Genomic DNA, 17,273 nt, shown 5'->3' with positions numbered 1-17,273 from the left:
CAGTGTTCAAGAAGGGGCAACATGAGCGTTAAATGATTTAGAAAGATGACTGAGGCTGCAGCATGGAGCACGGCCCTCAGGGCTGGGGGTGGGACTCGAGGGAGGAGATTCAAGGTCGTTGTGAGACGTTAGTTTATACAGAGTGTATTGGCATGAGACGAATCTGCAGATGCTGGAAGGGACCAGATCACAAGGGATCCTGTGATCCAGGGGAAGAGTTTTCACTTTATTCTGAGCCAGAGGCAGGGGTGGGATGTGTATAACATGACACAGACTATATACGTGCAAAGGGACAACACACAACCTCCCGTGTACACACAAACCCATTTTTAGATTTAGGATTAGATTTTGGGAAGATCTTCAGTGAGCTAGACATTCCTGGCTACTCCATGGGGAGGGTCACTGTCCCCCAGGCCTATGAGGGCCTAGCACTTCGCACAGGCCGCCACTCCTCCAGCCTGCTTTCAGATGGAGCGGGCCACTCTTGGGCACCTGCAATACTGAATGGCAACACCTGCCCCTGTACCTTCTCCCCCTCTTGTTTTCCAGCTGACACTTCTGCAGGCCACCTGGTTCCTGTCACTGTCCATCTGTGCCAGGCTAATGTGCTCCCTGGGGACAGGGTAGGACCAGCACAGAGCCAGGTGGGGCCTGGGGCTGGGTGTGTGACCTGTGTGTAGTGATGGAGATTATTTCAAAGCAGGGTTGGCGTGACAGGGAAGGTGTGGGACAAACAGATACCATGGAAAACTAGAGGTCTAAGCGCAAGGAGAAAGGAGGAAAGCTGGATTCAAGACCCCAGCTCCGCCACTGACAAACTGTGATTTTCCTCACCTCAAAATGAGAGCAAAGACACTTCATCTTCCTGAGGGCAGGAGCTGGGTTACAGGGTACCTTGAGGTGATTTTTACTGAGAGCTGTGACTGTGACAGGAACCCTGTGTGTTTATGATTTGAGTTTTTGAGTAACTGCGCTTTAGATATTCACACGTAGGGGTTTGTGTATATATGGGCCATTGTATGTTGTCTCCACTGCACGTATGTAATCCCTGTTCTGTGTCACACCTGTCCCATGTGGGGGTAAGAACAGGTTGCACGTTACATGTGATGGGCTAATGTATGTGCTGTACATTGCGCAGTTCGGGTGGTATATGTTTTGGGTTTACGGGCTACATGTCAATTATTGTAGCTGCTGTGTTGTTATAACCTATAGAATGGGTATTCGTGCATCTGAATTCCAGGTTCGTATATCTAACAGCCTACACAATACTTTGCTTAGATGTCTAAACAGTTTTGTTAAATTTAACATGTCCAGATCAATCTAATATTCTCCCAAACCTGCTTTTCTCACCGTCTTTCCCAACTCCATAAATAGCAATCCTATTTTTCCAGTTAGTTCGTCAAAAACCTTGGGGTCATCTTTGACTCCTTTTTTTTCTTTCACATTCTACATTTAATTCATAAGCAAATCCTGCTGCTTCAAAATAAATCCTGACCTTCAAAATATATTCATACTGTCCACTTCTCATTATTCCCACGCAAGGCCCTGATCCAAGCCACCATCACCTCTCTCCTGGCTGATGGCAAGGACCTCTGCAGCAGCTCCCCTGCTTCCTCTCCTGCCCCCGACAGTCTATTCCCAACACAGCCTCCAGAGGAAGTCAGTTAAAATGTAAGGCACACCCTGTCCCTCTACTCTGAACCCACAAAGGCTTCCTTCCCCGACTGACAGTGAAACCGAGAGTCAGCCCTTAGAATGGTCTCGAAGGCCTTTGTGATCTGCCCCCAAGTCACCTCTTGGACTTCATCTCCTCCTATGCCCTGGTTGCCCTGGCTGCCCTGGCTTCCTCGTTCTCATCTGAACACAGCAGGCATGCTGCTGCCTTCGGCTCCTGCAGGTGATGCATGGCTCACTCCTTCGTCTCCTTCAGGCCTTTATTCAAATGTCACCTTCTCAGTGAGGGCTTTCCTGACCACTCTATCGAAAACTATAACTTCTCTACTTTATATTTCTCCTGAACCCTCATCACCATCTGCCATGCACTATATTTATTTTTCTGATTTCTTGTCTGTCTCACCAACTTACACTTACACTAGAGTGTAAGTCCCACGAGGACAGACAGGGATTCATGTCTGTTTTGCTTACTGCTGAATCCCTAGTGCCTACAACAATGTTAGGTGCTCAGTGTAAAGAACTGAATAAAATAAGTGAATTCCGTCGGCTGACGTGACGATCAACGTTAGGTCTGCACATGGCCTGCTCTTTGTGTGGGCTGCCCGTGCCGTGTGTAGCCAGCACGGTCCAGCCTGTGTCTGGCACTGTGTGTCGTGCGAGTGCAGACTCTGTGGGCTGTACCGGGTGGCGCTGTGCAGCGTCTGTGTGGGTATGCATGCACAGTGCATCGTGTGTGTGCTGAATATTTACACTCTGAGCACCGTGTGTGCAACCTGCCATCTGTGTGTGTATACGCAGGTGTGCACACCCGCTCCTCACGTATGGGAAGCACACTGCTTCCTGGACTCCCTCAGAGCTGCTCCCCTGCCCCCTCCCCCCACCTTGCGGTGTCCATACCGACGGCCTTGCAGTTCTTGGTCAGGGTGTCCATCTCGTAGCCAGGGTGGCACTCGCACTTAAAGTAGCCCTTGTAATTGACACAGATCTGGCTGCAGGCATCTGGGTCCTCACACTCGTCAATGTCTGTGGGGGGGAGCAGAGGTCAGCACTGGCCGGAGGAGCCGCCTCCTTGAGGGGCTCGGGGAGGGGCTCACCACCACAGGTCTTCTGGTCCAGGAGCCGGTAGCCCGATGGGCACGTGCACTCAAAGCCGATCTTGAGGTCGGTGCAGATGTGGGAACAGCCGCCATTGTTGTGCAGACACTCGTTCAGCCCTGGGGAGGGACGTGGGCTCCTGAGGGTCCAGGAGCTCAGATTGGGGTGGGGGCAGGACAGGGATGGGCCTAGAGCTGAAGCAGAGACTCGGGGCAGTGAGCTTCCCCCAGAGCCTCACTGAGCCTCAGCCTCATTAGCCAGGTGACTGGGCAAGAGGAGGCTCAGAGAGGGCCGGGTCACATAGACAGGACAGAGTGGAACCAGAACTCGGGTCCTTTGCCTCCCAGGCCAGGGCTCTGTCCACCACCAGGCTGAAGGCAGCTAGGCTGCCTAAGGTCTTTCCTTTCACAAACACGTTTCTTATGGCTCCTCCTTCCTTGTGACCTCAGAGTTGAAGGTGCCTGCAGGTACCACGTCCAACCCCCAGGGACCCCAAAAATCCCTTCCGAAATGCCCTTGCTTAAACACCCCCAGCCTCGGGAAGCCCGCTTTCCTCCTGAGGCAGCTGGCTCTGTGTGGGGTTGACCAGAGTCCAATGGCTCCCCCAGAATCTCCTTAAAGCGCCGATTCCTGGTCCCCCGCCACTCAAGTGCCTCTCTCTGCATGCACTCCATCTGTCTGTGTCCTTCTCCCGCAGGGCCCAGAGCTAGTCTGCCACCTAGAGGAGTCTGAACGACAAGGGCTGCCCGCTACTGAGCTTGTGGTTATCTAAGACTGCCAGGCCTCTTTCTCCACGGAGCTCTTGCTAAGTCAGTTCTCTCCCACCGTGAACTATGGTGGATTTTTTCACCTCTTCTCATTTCAGCACCTGTCCCTATTCCTACACTTAGTCACAGGCCTGGTCCCAATATTACCAACTGCAGCAAGGGATGAAGGGATGCCAGGAGGTCATCTGGTTCCCCCGTCCTCCACTCCCTTACCACCTCCTGGCAGGGTCCTAGCGGAGGTCAGGGAGGCCAGGACCAAGGCTCAGCAAGTTCTCACAGCATCTTTGGGCTTTAGAACCACAGAGGGTTAATTCTGCCAGCCAGGGAAGGTGCCGTGCCACCCTCTGCCCATCAGGCCCACGTTCCACCACTCCAGCCAAGCCAGGCAGAGCTGTGCCCGGCCAGCCAGGGCCATGCACACAGCTGGTCTGAGCTGCCCACCCCAGGCCATGCACAGCTGTGGTGCCCCACCTCCAGCCTGAGCCATGCTTAGGGAATGCTCCTCTTTACCCCTGGGCCGCCTCCTGTTTCTCTGGGATGTTGGCAGAACTGAAAGAAGAAGACCATAGCAACCCCATGACTCGGGGGCCGGGGGGTGACTCAGCCAGGCCCAGCCCTGGGAAGACCCAGCCCCTCGGGGTGGGCTGAGCTGTGGTAGCTTTGCGGTGGTCTCTGTAGGGTACCACCTCCAGGACTCTTTCTGTCACTCCAAGCCCTCCTTGACCTCTCCCACACCACACTATTCCCTCCCGTCCATTCATTTGTTCACCAGTTCACTCACTTCCTACCCCGCCTTCTGCAGGGGCAGCAGCTCAACCATTGTATTTACCGACCACTGGGTGGAGGGGCATGTGTAGGATGGCTCTGCAAGGGGAAAGGGGAGAGCTCCAGGTGACTCAGGCTTCGATGAAAGACCAAGGAACTGAGTCCTCCAGGGCTGAGGTGAGTCGGGGTCAGAGAATGGGTAGCGGGTCCCGAGCTGTCTATCTCCGTCAACCCTTCCCTGGAAGACCAGTGCTGAGGCAGAGGCTGAGGGGAGTCTCCGGGCCTTCCCAATTCTACCTACCCTGGAGGTGATTCTGCTGGGGGGCCTGCAGGGTGGGGAGAGGGGAAGGTGGCCCAGAGAGGCCTGAGGAGCATTTGAGGTCCCCTGTTGAAGGAAGGGGCAGTGCCCTTCTCCCAGCACGCACGCCCACCTGCATGCCCACACCCGCATGCACACACACACACCAGCTTACGTGCACAGGCAGGCACATTCACACAGACGTGGGAGCCGCACAGAGATACGTGATGCAATTCCCTTGCCTTCCTCAGAGAAGGAGCCATGGGTACAGACACTGGCCTCTCACCAGCACAGAGACACAAACACATGCGTACATACGTCTCTTTGGTGTGTCATGCAAAAGACAAGAGAGAAGAGAGTTTAGCAGGTTAGTAGTCGGTGGGTGGGGGGCGGTGGCTAGGCTCAGCTGCTCCTGCTTCCTTATCCTCTTTTCCATAACTTCCTTCTTCTGGGACTTTCCATGGCAGGGCCTGGGGAGAGTCTGTCACCTGCAAGCTCAGGTGGAGGCCGAGGGACCTTCACCCAGCTACTCCTCCTTCCGAAATCAATTTCTTAATCTTCAGTAGGGGCAGAAACGTGCTATTCCAGGGAGCTCCAGGGGATGAAGCTCCTCTGAGGGCTCAGGAGGGGAGGTACTGGGTGGAAAAGGGTCTGCCAGGAGGGTAGGGGAGGGAGGGTCTGACCTAGGCTCTGTCCCCCAAGAAATCCTCTGTCCCCTGACCTCAGAAATGAACCTTCCTGGAGCCCACGCTGGGTTTCCTGCGTGCTCTCTAGGATGCCCGCCCACCTACGGTCCAGACTCTCCTGTTCTTTTTAGCCTGGAACCCACCCCTACAGCTCTGGCCATCAGGACAGCCGCCTCTTTCCACTCCTAACTCGTGTCCAGCCCGTGAGTCTGGTGTCCCAGAAAGCTTCTCAGGATGGTGCTACCCTCTGCTGCTGGCTCTGCCCTATGCTCACCCGGGCCTGGCCTGAGCCCAGTGGCCTCCAGATGTGCCTCGTCTGCCCACCCGCCTGCTGTTCCCCACCTCTTCCTCTGCAGGGTCTCCTGCAGGGGGCTGGAAGGCCTCGGAGGCCAGCGCCCTGGCTAGGTCGGTAGGGCAAAAATAATGAGGAAGAGAGAAACTTCAGAGTGAGCACACACTCAGAGGTCTGAAAGTGGAAGAAGTGAGGAGAGGCTGCATTTGTGAGAGGAAGCATAATTTCTGAGCATCTGGACAGGAAAGGCCCTTTGATTTGCAGAGTAGCAGAACAAGAGGCCCCAAAGGCAAAGAGCCCCGTCTGAGACCATGGGACAGCACACGAGTCCAGAGAGAGGGTCAGATCAGAATGTGTGCAGAGGGGCAGTCGAGGGCTGAGGGCCAGGAGGGGGCGTGGCAGGGAGGGTTAGTCCAGCAGCGGGACGGAGAGAGGTACTGTACCACACTCTTTCAGAGGCTCATCTGACCAGTCCCGGCAGTCCCTCTGAGCATCACACACTTTCCCGCCGTCCACGCACTCGCCACTCTTACACTGAAATCTGCGGGGACCCTCACATGTTGACTCTGTCGGGCCGGACAAGAGAGTGGACAGCACTGGTGAGACCTTGGGCAGGGAGGGTTGGGGTGGGCTGAGCCCATGGGAGGTGAGAAGAGCTCCAGCCCCAGTCCCTGCTGGTCTCCAGAAAGTGACCCAGGACAGACACCTGAATACAGGGCCAGAGGGAGCTCTGCTCACAGAAGGACAGGACCCCAGGGATAATCGGGATACCCAAGCATCATCTAGGAGGGCAGGGCATGGGGCTCTGCGTCTGATCTGTCAGTATTAGGGAACTTGGAGGGAAAAGCAGCAGCTCTACAGAGACCCTGGCGGATGCACTGACCATCTCCTGAGGGGGACCTATGCTCCAAGTGCCCTAGATAGAGGAGGCCACGTCACTGCCCAATCACTGATCCATTTCTCCAGATGACCACTGGGTCCGGGTCCCTGCTGCTGCTGCAGGGTGATGACCGCAGAGCCATCTGAGAATTAAGTGGTCTCCCTGGGAAGTGGGACTCAGCCTCTGCTCAGTCTGGGAACGAGTGAGGGAGGCTGCTTGGAGGCGTAGATGTGGACCAATGGTGGGGGCTGGACTTCCTGCAGTGCCTTCATGTCCCCTCCCCCTAGGCCTCTTTCAGCTTTTGCAGAGTCCTTAAAAATCCAGGTCTAGTGCCACTAGGACCCCAGGAAGGGGATCTGGGTGGTTTAGGGGCAAGTAATGCTCTGAGGGAAGATGCATCTTAGGGACCAAGGGGTGATGTCTCCCTCGCTGCTCTCTACGGAGCCAGGGGGAGGAGCTCAGGCATTCGCCTCAGAGGATGCTGCCCCTTTGCTGCTGACCACACGCACCCTGCAGGCAGCCAGCTTCATCACTCCTGTCTGGACAGTCCTGTTCCTGGTTGCAGCGCTTGATGGCAGGGACACAAGTCCCATCCCCACACCGGAACTCGTCTCCACGGCAGGTGCCCAGCGCTGCCAGGAGAGGGGAAGGGGAGAGAGTCAGGGCCATTGTGGTGCTGGGACAGCTCTCTTCCCCCAACCTCCACCCTCACCCCCACTCCGTATCCACCCCTGGCAAAACCAGAACTGGCCGCTGAGCTTGGGAGTCTTCGGAGGACACCCGGCCAAGGCACAAAATGGGAAGACTGAAGCTCAGAGAGGGGGAAGGCCTCACCCAGGGTCACACAGCACTCTAGCTGGCAAAGGCAGGACTACAACTCAGGTCTCCTGTTTCCCACTCCACCGTCTCTCCCCAGGGCCACCCCTCCAAACAGACACGTGGTCTTCTTTGGAGTCTCCGTGCTCATTACTTAACAACCTCATCCCTTCAGCAAACCCCTCCTGAGCGCCCAGTGTGTGTGCGGTGCTGTGCAGGGGTGGGGAACAGAGATTACTAAGAGACTCCCCATCCTCTAGGAGCTCAAGGGTGCACAGTGGGGCTGAGGGGCGAGCAACGAGGGCATCACAGTGTGGATGTGCTGTAAGAGAGGGTGCCAGGGACCTGCAGCAGCTCAGGGGAGAGACGCAGCCCAGCTGGGTCCATCAGAGGAACCTGGGCAAGGCCTTGAAGGATGAGCAGGCCCAGCAGGTAGGCAGGGTGGGGGGCTTCCTGAGTGTACCAAGGTGTCTGGCATTGGAACCACTGGTGACTGCTTGGGACAGGGAAGGGCAGAGATGGGAGGTATGGGGGTGGGGGGGAGCGTTACTGAAGGTCACAGGTACCTGTGAAGACCCTGAGCTCCGCAGCTTAGCAGCCACGTGGCCTCACACAAGTCACTTCACTTTTCCCAAGTCCTGCTGCCACCGTTAAAACATTACTAGGATCAGAGTAGGGCGAGGAGACGCGGCCCCTCGGCGGACAGTCGCGCGCCCGCGGCTCTGGGCGATACGGAGGGGAGGTGGCTTACGGCAGTCGGCCTCGTCCGACTTGTCCTTGCAGTCGCGGTCGCCGTCGCAGCGCCAGCCCAGGTGCACGCACTCGCCGCTGCGGCAGGCAAACTGGGCGGCAGCGGCGCAGGTGGCGGGCGCGGACGTGGCCCTGGGGCCCGCGCGGCCGCAGAGCTCGGCCGCCTCGTCCGAGCGGTCCTCGCAGTCGAACTGGCGGTCACAGACCCAGCGCTCGGGGATGCAGGCGCCGCCGTCGCCGCCGCAGCGGAACTCGCGGGGCCCGCAGGCCGGGTCGGCGCAGCCACGCTCGTCGCTGCCGTCGCCACAGTCGTCGTCGCCGTCGCACACGAACACGGCGGCCAGGCAAGAGCGGTTGCTGCACTGGAACTCGTGCGGGGCGCACACTGCGCGGGACAGAGAGCCGGTCGGCCCGCCGGACCCCATCCCATCCCCGGTGCCCCGGCCCGCTGGTCCCGCTACAGGGGCCCTGACCCTCACCCGCGGGCCAGAATGAGCCCGGCTGGGGGGCCGAACAGGGGACAGCAAAGGGGGCCTCCAATCCGGGTCCTGCCAGGGTCATGCTGGATGACCTGGGGCAGCACACTTGCCACCCTGAACCTCCCCAGCCTCGTTGGGAGTAGGAATTCCTGTGCTGCTCCCAGCAGGATGGTGGGACTAGGAGAGTCTCTAAAGCTGCAGAACACGCCCTGTCTTGAAGGGCTTTGTGATGTTCTCAGGAAATGATATGTAACATGACACTGACCCTCCCAGGGAACAAGGTCTGGACCTGCTTCTTTACAACACAGCTCAGGTCCCTCCCCGTCCCCAGTTTGCCCAGAACTATCCTAAGTCCCTGGGCTTAGCATCCGAGGCCACTGGCACGGAGCTACTGCTCTGCCCCATCACCTCACTCCCGCACATGCTCCGGCTTCACGTCGCACACTGGACCATTTGTACACTTCCCCACCTCCCGGCCTTTGCCCAAGCTGCCCCATCTGCTGGGCGCCCATCTCTTGCCCACCACTGTCTCTGTATATCGCAATGATGAGTTCGCATCCTTCAAGGGCCCAAATTCTACCTCTTTCATAACACACTTCATGCTCCCCTGCTTGGCAAGTTTCCACCCACCTCCACTCTCCTTTCTGGTACCCTTCACAGCCTGCTCAGGTGTCTGGGTCTTGTGTCCTTCTCTGTCTGCCCCGTGACCACAAACTGCATGGGGGTGGGCTCTGAGACTGATCCACTTTTGTTCTGAAGGCCCGGCACAGAGGAGCTCCCTGCAGTGAGTGGGTGTGGTGTGGATGGAGGCTGGAACGGCCCTGGTGTGAGGAGTAATTTAGGGACGTGCAGTAGTTAAGGGCACAAGTCACTGGCCCTGCCTGGGGCCCTGGGCTTCCCCTCTCTGGTGGGCTGCTCTGAGCTCAGAGGCTGGGGGAGCCTTAGTGACCACCAGCCCAACTACCAGTTTACAGATGGGGAAACTGAGGCCCAGAGAGAGGAGCAATTTGCCCAGGGTCACACAGTCAGTCCATGGTGATGAGGGAACCAGAACTCAGGTTTGGGGCTCTTACTTCCTACTCTAACTCATCTCGGCTTTCTGGTTTTCCTCCCATCCTGGAGTGTAGGCTGTTTCTAGAGCAGCAACCTGGCCTCCTTCCCTCCTTCATTCCTTACACAGAGGCCAAGATCAGGCCTGGGGTCCCAGGCAGGGTGTGGATGCAGGAGCTGTGGCCACAGGTAACTCGGTGGTGGCAGCACCAGATATCTCCACGTGGGGGCGCCAAGAGTCTGTGTTTTTATTTTCCGGTGGGAAAAAGTCCTTTCTCATCGTTAGGGAACATAAAAGAGAACGATGTCTTCAGTTTCACCCTGTAGGGCAGCTTGTGTCATGTGTTGCTGACAGCGCTACCAAGTTTCTGACAGATGCATTTTTTTCCCCTTTCTGGGCTTTTGGGATGTTGGGGCATTGGTGGGAAAAGCACACCCTACCCTGTGATGTCTGCCCCTCAAGATTAAGCTGATGCCTCCTTCCTGTCCAGACAGGGAGGGAGGACTCATTACGATCAGAGTTCTGAGAAGACGTGCTGTCTTTATCCTGAGTTCGCTCCAAGGTTTGGAAGCTGACAGCACCTTGAAGATCTACATCCTCAGGCCTGTGCCCAGGGACCCCCCCTCGCCCAGCATTCACGAATGGAAGAAGCTCTGAGGGATGAGAGAAGGGAGAATTCTTTTTGTTTCCCCCGGTGGTTGGGAGCTGAAGCAGAGAAGCCCCACAGGCCCTTCGAACACCACTATCTCCTATAATTAACAGGAAACAGTCCTGCCACAACATGCCCTCGTTAGAGCTATTCCTACCCGCTGCGGTAGTGGCTGATGGCCTTGATGACTGAGGAAACATCTGATTTTCAGGGGGGAGGGGAGGGAAGAGGATTCTCGCTGGCCAGTGAGGCCCCACAAAATGATCACAGCTGAAGAAATGAGCCAATGCCATCAATGGGGCTTTGGAACTGCTGGCCCCAGCCAGGATCTGCCCCCATAACCAGATGCTTCCGGCTTCAGACATATCCAAACTCCAGACTCAGAATCCTAGAGTGCTGTGACTCAGAAGCTCCCAGAGGAGACGGCGTTCCCCTGGGCCTGGAAGGATGGATAGGATGAAATACAGAAGCTGATGAAGGGAGGGGGTGGGAGACAGTGGTGGGCACGAGCTTGGCAAAAGCCCCCAAGGGATCGCCCAGATCTCAGCCCAGCCTCACAGCCTTGTAACGATAGCCAGTCTGTCTACCCCGTTAATCATGAGCTCCCAGAGGGAGGACTGTGTAGCAGTCACCTTATCGGCCCTTTCGGAGCCTGGCTCCGGGCCTGGCACACAGTAGGTGCCCATCAAACATGCACGGTCGGGTTGTGCTCCCCCCTGGCCCAGGCCCTGCTGGCCCGCTCCCTGGGAAGGAGATAATCCCTGTGTTTGAAGCTCAGTGATGTGGAACTGCCCCAGTGACCACTTCCATCTGTCCCTGCCGAGGCTGCTGGGAATGTCTTCCTGCCCTATGGCACGGGGGCTCAAATCTGAGATTTTAGCGACAGTCCCCCTCCCTACCCTGACACTGCCAGTGTCCTGGCCCGGGCCACCACCATCTCTCACTACGGTCCCCACCCTGGTCTCCCTGCCCTTGCTCAGAGATCAGTACAGACGTATGGAATGGATGAGCAGATGTCAGGCAGGCATGGTTTAAGAACGCATGGATTTTGCTGTCCAGACCTGAATTTGAATCGAATCTCAGTTCCAGCACTCAGCCGTGGGCACTTTTCCTCGCTTGTCTGAGCCTCAGTTTCCTCACCCACAAATGGGGATGATAATGGCTGTTCGTGAGGTGTTTGTGAGGATGAAAAAGAATGTCTCTGCAAAGTGCCCGGCCATTACTAGTGTCCTGACCGTTACCTTTTCCTCTCCACCTGCCAAGCCCCCTGGAGAACCTGGCCCCTCCCCACGAGCGGCCACTGCTCCCCGAGGCTGCCTGACTGTGCTTGGCGAACCCTGGGGACCTGACCCCGGACTCACAGGTGGCACAGCCGGCCTCGTCCACTCCACTCTCGCAGTCCTTCTCTCCATCACAGCGCCACGAAGCAGGCACACACTTGTGGCTGGTGGGTCCACAGCTCAGCTTCTCTGCGGGACACACCTGCTTGGCTGTGGAGACAGACACACGTGCATGGCTTAGCCGCGGGGGACACAGGGCATAGTGCCAACCGGTCCTACTGCCTGGCTCCAGCCACCTGGCCCAAGGCCCTGGGAATCCACCAGGGCCTTCCTGCCCCATGTCTCAGTTTCTTCGTCTGAGAAGAAGCCCCTGTCTTCCCCTAAGACTTCCTGAATCCTATAACTGACCCCACCACTGCCCTGCCTAACACCCTTTTGTGGCCCCCTGGCCCCTGGCCCTCAAGGCCCTCCTTGATCCAGCCAACCCCTGCCTGCCTCACCGGCCCGACCTTCCACCCTTCCAAGCCTTCCCTTTAGGCTCCAGCAATGTGGAGCCGCCTTGCCCTGCATGAGTCTCTGCCATTTCCAGCTGTGTGCCCTTGGGTGAGATATGCCCCGTGTGGGCCTCAGTTTGCCTTCCAGATCAGTGACTCCATGACTGCAGATGTGCAGGGCTCACCAAGGCCCCAGCAGCTCCCTCCAAGCCCCCTCCCCTGGCGATGGTGCTGAGCCCGCTGCTGAGAGCAGCCGCTGAGTGGCAGGGCCCAGCGGGACCACACAGCTATAATTACTGCAGCTGCAATCAGAGGCTGACTCAATCAGGGGCTCGAAGCCCCAGGGTTGATTCTCAATTTGGAAGAAAGAATGAGAACCCTGATCAGGCCTGGGGATGGCTCTCATCTTGAGCCTCCCAGAATGTCCCACGTGACAGACCCAGCTGAGGCAGACGCATCCCAGGCCTCCGCGGCTGGCTCCCTCTGCCTTTCAGGGGGTACACGAGGCCGAACTCAGTGGTCTCCAGGATGTGCCAGGCACAGAGCTAGACGCTTCCATTTAATCTTTACAACAACCCAGCAGGGGGAAGATTAGGTTGGGGCCTCCAGCACGAAGGTCGAGGCCATGGGCTCTGGGGCTTGGCTGCCTGGGTTCAGCTCGGTCACTCACTGGCTATCTACCTTGGCCAGCAATCCTCATCTCTGTGCCCATAAAGTGGGGACAATATTATTCCCTATCCCACAGGATTGTTACGAACACCTACGTTAATGTCTGTAAAGCACTTAGAACGCCCAGCCAGTGCTCACTAATGATACCTACCATTACTCTCCACGCGTAGAGCTGAGGACTTGTTTGTTCCCTCAGTGAGTAGCTATTGAGCACTGCTGTGTACCAGACACGGCACCCATCACCAGGTACTAGTCACACAGCTGTCAAGAGCCGAGTGAGGATGCAGTCAGCTGTGTCTGATGCCAGAGACGGCACAGTCCACTGCACCCTGCAGGTGGCAGGTTACTGGTGCCTTACCCTCAGTTTTTCTCTCTGATCTCAGACCAGTTTTTCTTCCTCTTACTTCCATAGCTGGGGTGAGAGGCCACAAGAGATGGAGAAAAGGACACAGACAAGGTGGGGTTGGGAGCAGGTATCTGAGTCAAGGCCCCCAGACACTACTACGCTGTGGGAGAGGAGTACCTCGGACCCCTAACTGTGGATCCCAGAGTTATCCCTAGGAATACATTTCACAAATATAAGGTGACCTGTTGGGAATACGGGATTCACAGGATTCATTTTACAGAAATTTCCCTTTACAGATACTGTCGTGTAGAGCCCTGGAAAGCACTGGCACGCAAAGACCCTTTACAACGGCCTCCTCGGGGCGAGTGCAGGGTGGTGAGCGGCCTGGGAGTCAGGAGAGGGGCCCAGAGCACCTCCATCACCCACGCCCTGCAGGACCCGAGAAAGCACTTCCCACTCTGGGCCCAGCAGAACACGAGGGGGCTGCAGCGACCAGTGTGTCCTGGAGTCCTGCCTAAGGGGTGGGTGTGTGAGGGCTGTTGGAAGTGCAGGTTCTTTGGCTCCAGCTCACTCTAGACTGAATCCAAACTTCCGAGGGCAGAGCCCAGGCATTTTAGCCAACTCCCCCCCCTTCACCTCCCCTGGTGATTCTCATGCACCCTATTTGAGAACCCCTGAGTTATCATTCTACAAGTCTAAAAGATATAGGATATTTCATCTCTTAAATTCACTCCCAGAAAAGTGATAGAGGAGGTTCTGTATGTTTGCAAGCCCCTGAGGGAACCACGGGATGGAGGGACGAGGCAGCCATATACCCCTGCGCCAGGCCTTAGGAAACAGAGGAGCTGGCAGGGAGCCACATTCACTGGGCACCTACAGTGGGTCAGGCTGCTCCATTCTGAGGAGCTGATACTTTCCCATGTCATCCTGACCCTCACCCTGCCAGGTAAGTGGGCCCTGCAGGCTGTGAGTGCAAACTCCAGGGGCACCATTCGCAAAGATCATCATGTCAGTGGCACCCCTGGAATGGAGTAGGGCAGAGGTCCTGCAGGTAAGCACTCCATTTTACAGATAAGGAAACTGAGGCTCAGAGAGACCAAGTAACTGGCCCAAAATGCACAGCAGTGAGGGGCAGAGTCCCGGTTCCTTGGACTAAAAACCCTGCCCTTTTCCATCAAACCCCTCCTGCTCCTGTGGGTAGAGAAGTGGCCCAGAACCAGCCCCAAACTCTCTGCCCAAAAGCCCAGGTGACTGAAATGGCCCCTGACCTGTCCACACCATCTCCGGGGGCCTGGTTCTGCATACCCCAGTGCAGCAGGCAGCTGCTTGAACTCTGAATGAATATTTATACAGTTAATTGCATAACCTTTCAGCAAGGACAATGATTAAACAATCCGTCTGCTTCCTTTCTTTATAATTAATAAGACATTTGCTGTGTCCCTAAATAGACAGCTCTAATTACAGGCTCTCGAGGATTCAGCAGTGCCTGACACCAGCCCTCCTACCCTCACAGAGCCAAGGCACCTTCTTGGAACTCCGGGACACAAGAGGCCTTGGAGGGCACAGCCATTGGAGTGACAGGAGGCAGAGGCCCAGAGAGGGGAAGTGACCTGCCCGGCTACTAGACGCTGGGTGCTCCAACTGCTGTCTCTCCCAGAACCTTGCCGTCTCTGTTGGGGTGCAGCTGTTCCCCAAAGCAGGACACAGACCTTGCCCCGCGGGCTCCTGGGTGAGGCTTCTCACCACTCAGCCCTGGGAAGTGAGTCTGGGGAGTGTTGATGTGCAGTATCTCCTCACGAGGTGGGTGGGGAGAGCAAAGCCCAGAGAGTGAAAGTCGTTTGCTTGAAGTCTTGTGGTGAAGGGCAGAGCTGGGCTTCCTCCCCAGGTCCCTCAACTCCAATTGCACCGCTTAACTTATGGCACTGGACACTGCCCGTGAGAAAAGTAGGCCCCACCGGTCTCCCAGCAACCCTGGGCTGCAGAGGGGTCACTGGAGGGAGGAGGCTCACCGGACCTTTGCTCAGACAGAGTCTGCGAGATAGCAGATGGCCGTCTGACGTCCACTTTCAGGATAACTAAAGCTAAAGGCCCCAGGCAGCACGACGCAGGAGACAGAGCACGGGTTTGGAGCCGGACAGGCCTGGGTCCAAATCTCATTTACTAACATGAAGGTCCTTCAACAAGTCACTTAACCTCTCTGCACCCTGGCTCCCCTCACCTGAAAAAGGGGTGACATAATCTCCCAGAGTTGGTGGGTGGTTTAAATGAGGAAACATGGAAATTCCTTCACTCAGGGCCTGGAGCAAACTTGGAACTCAGCAAACAGTTGCCCTAGTTTTATTTCATGAAGTGCAGATACAAAGGGCTGGGAGGGCCCCGGTCTCACCTCTGGGGATGCACATTACACATTATTAGAGTCCACACGGCCTGCCACGACGCAGCCTCCACCCCTGAACTGAACACCTCTCCCTCTCTCCACCTCTTGTCCTCTCCTGCCCTCTCTCTCTCCCTCCCTCCTTCTCTCTCTCTCTCTCTCACACACACACACACACACACACAGATGCCGCAAGGGGTGCCTCTGGCCTGCTGTCCAAGTAACCCCAGGTTCTCCGAGGCAGGAGTGACAAGCCCCGCTGTCTCTCAGACATCAGGAATCCTCCAAGTCACCAAGGGCCTGCAACTGCACCCTGGAGTGGCCGGAGGCATTTATAAATTCCCAGAGAAGCCTGCACCAGAAATCCAAATCCAGGGGTACTTTCTCTAATTCATAAGTTCACAAATTAACAAAAAGGGAAATGTCTGTCGAATAAAGGAATGAACGTGCCTGACAGCTACTTACTGAGCAAGCGCATCTGCAGCGTCAGGTCACAGGAGGCACAGGGGCAGACAACCGCCGCTCGGGGACTGCCAGCTCCGGGGGGCCAGCGGCTCAGGCAGTGGGAACTACAGGGTCTAGCTGCCGCCCCAGGAGGCACGACATGGGACGTCCCACTGTGCAGAAGGGGGCAGTTACACCAAGCTTCTTCTCACAGGGTCAGCTGGGTTGGCCTCTAACCTTGCTGGGATCTCATAAAATCTCTGGTCTCTGATAGGAAGGTACGCTTGGTTAGTCTGTGAGGTCCCCCTTTCAGATGGGAAGGCTCTGAGACGCATGAAAAAAACCTCATTTTCAATAAGCAGCACCCAGAATTGTAACTCCTTCACCCTGAACTAACCTCCCCACCCCCATCCCACGCCCCTCCCAACAGATGCCTGAAGGTGGATCACAAATGGCCCCAGTCAAGTGAGCTATAATTAGAGCTGAAATGCTACTTTCATTAGGCAAATGTCCCCGCTTTCCCGCTGTGCCTCCTGGCTCAATTTGATAGACACAGAACCCGGAACCAGAAGGAAACAGAGCTGGGAGAAACCCCAGGCAGCGAGGGGCAGATGACATAATGGGGGAACACAAGAAGGGGGACCTGCTCCCAAATTCCTTTCCCTTCCCTGCAAACCCCCCTCACTTAGACTATTCTAAGGCTTTAAATTGGGGAGAGGGCCTACAGTCAAAACGTAATCATAAAATAACGCTGCCATTTGCTCCAGCACTGACACGTTGTGTGCATTTTTTTTATTTGATCCTCATAACCCCCGTAGGGTGGGCACCATTACCCCATTTTGCAGACAAATGAACTTGAGGCTCAGGGAGATTGGACAACTTGCCTGAGGTGTCACAGGTTAAAGGACCTAAACCTAAATATATCAGACATCAAACCCACTACCCTTTACTACTGCCTATAATCTTTCTTTGCAGGTAGGCAGGGGGCTCTATCCTGCAAGCTGGCACAGTCCCCAGGAACCTGGTAGGCTGTGGAGGTTGCTATGACAACACCAATTAAATGGGCAGTGAATTGGCTGCCGGGTTCTCACCTGGTCAGGAGGCTGTGAGCAAGCCTGTCACCAGGTCCTGCTCCTGCAAATTCTGCCTGACCCTCAAGGACCCACTCTGGCTGCCCTCCCCCAGGCAGCGCTCCCCACCCACAGACCTTGCCCACCTGTGACCAATGTAACTGTGCATGGAAAGTGGGATCCTGGGCCTTGTGCCCCAGCTGGGTACAGGCAAGGGAGAAAGAGGGCCTCAGAATCCTAAGAGTCCAGGAGTCTTAGAATCACAGTCTTTGGAATTCTGGACTGTTAGAAACTAGGGCCCAGAGAGGGGCGGGAAAATATGCAGGACCTCACAGTGAATCACTGGGAGAGCCCAGAGGAGAGCCGGGCCGCCGACCCCCAGGGTGTGGCCTCG

The 17,273-nt window shown here is 56.4% G+C and overlaps 1 protein-coding gene across 9 annotated transcripts in view; it reads right to left on the bottom strand.

Annotated features, from left to right (window-relative positions):
* LRP8 (LDL receptor related protein 8) overlaps positions 1 to 17,273 on the bottom strand; it is a gene marked incomplete at both ends in the record, with an annotated part of 75,958 nt that overhangs the window by 19,975 nt on the left and 38,710 nt on the right. For 2 of the 9 annotated variants that reach the window (XM_082832810.1, XM_082832811.1), the window contains 5 exons: positions 2,572 to 2,697; positions 2,769 to 2,888; positions 6,967 to 7,089; positions 8,025 to 8,408; positions 11,564 to 11,692. In XM_082832810.1, the coding sequence (XP_082688936.1) occupies positions 2,572 to 2,697; positions 2,769 to 2,888; positions 6,967 to 7,089; positions 8,025 to 8,408; positions 11,564 to 11,692 (882 nt within the window). Of the gene's footprint in view, positions 1 to 2,571; positions 2,698 to 2,768; positions 2,958 to 4,007; positions 4,086 to 6,020; positions 6,174 to 6,966; positions 7,090 to 8,024; positions 8,409 to 11,563; positions 11,693 to 17,273 lie in introns of all 9 variants that reach the window. The other 7 variants (XM_082832807.1, XM_082832808.1, XM_082832806.1 and 4 more) reach the window with 7 other exon arrangements.

This window comes from Leucopleurus acutus (genome assembly GCF_964270905.1).
Source record: "Leucopleurus acutus genome assembly, chromosome: 2".
Taxonomy (NCBI): domain Eukaryota; kingdom Metazoa; phylum Chordata; class Mammalia; order Artiodactyla; family Delphinidae; genus Leucopleurus; species Leucopleurus acutus.
Note: the sequence above shows the minus strand (reverse complement) of the source record. Positions and strands in the feature narration are given on the sequence as shown.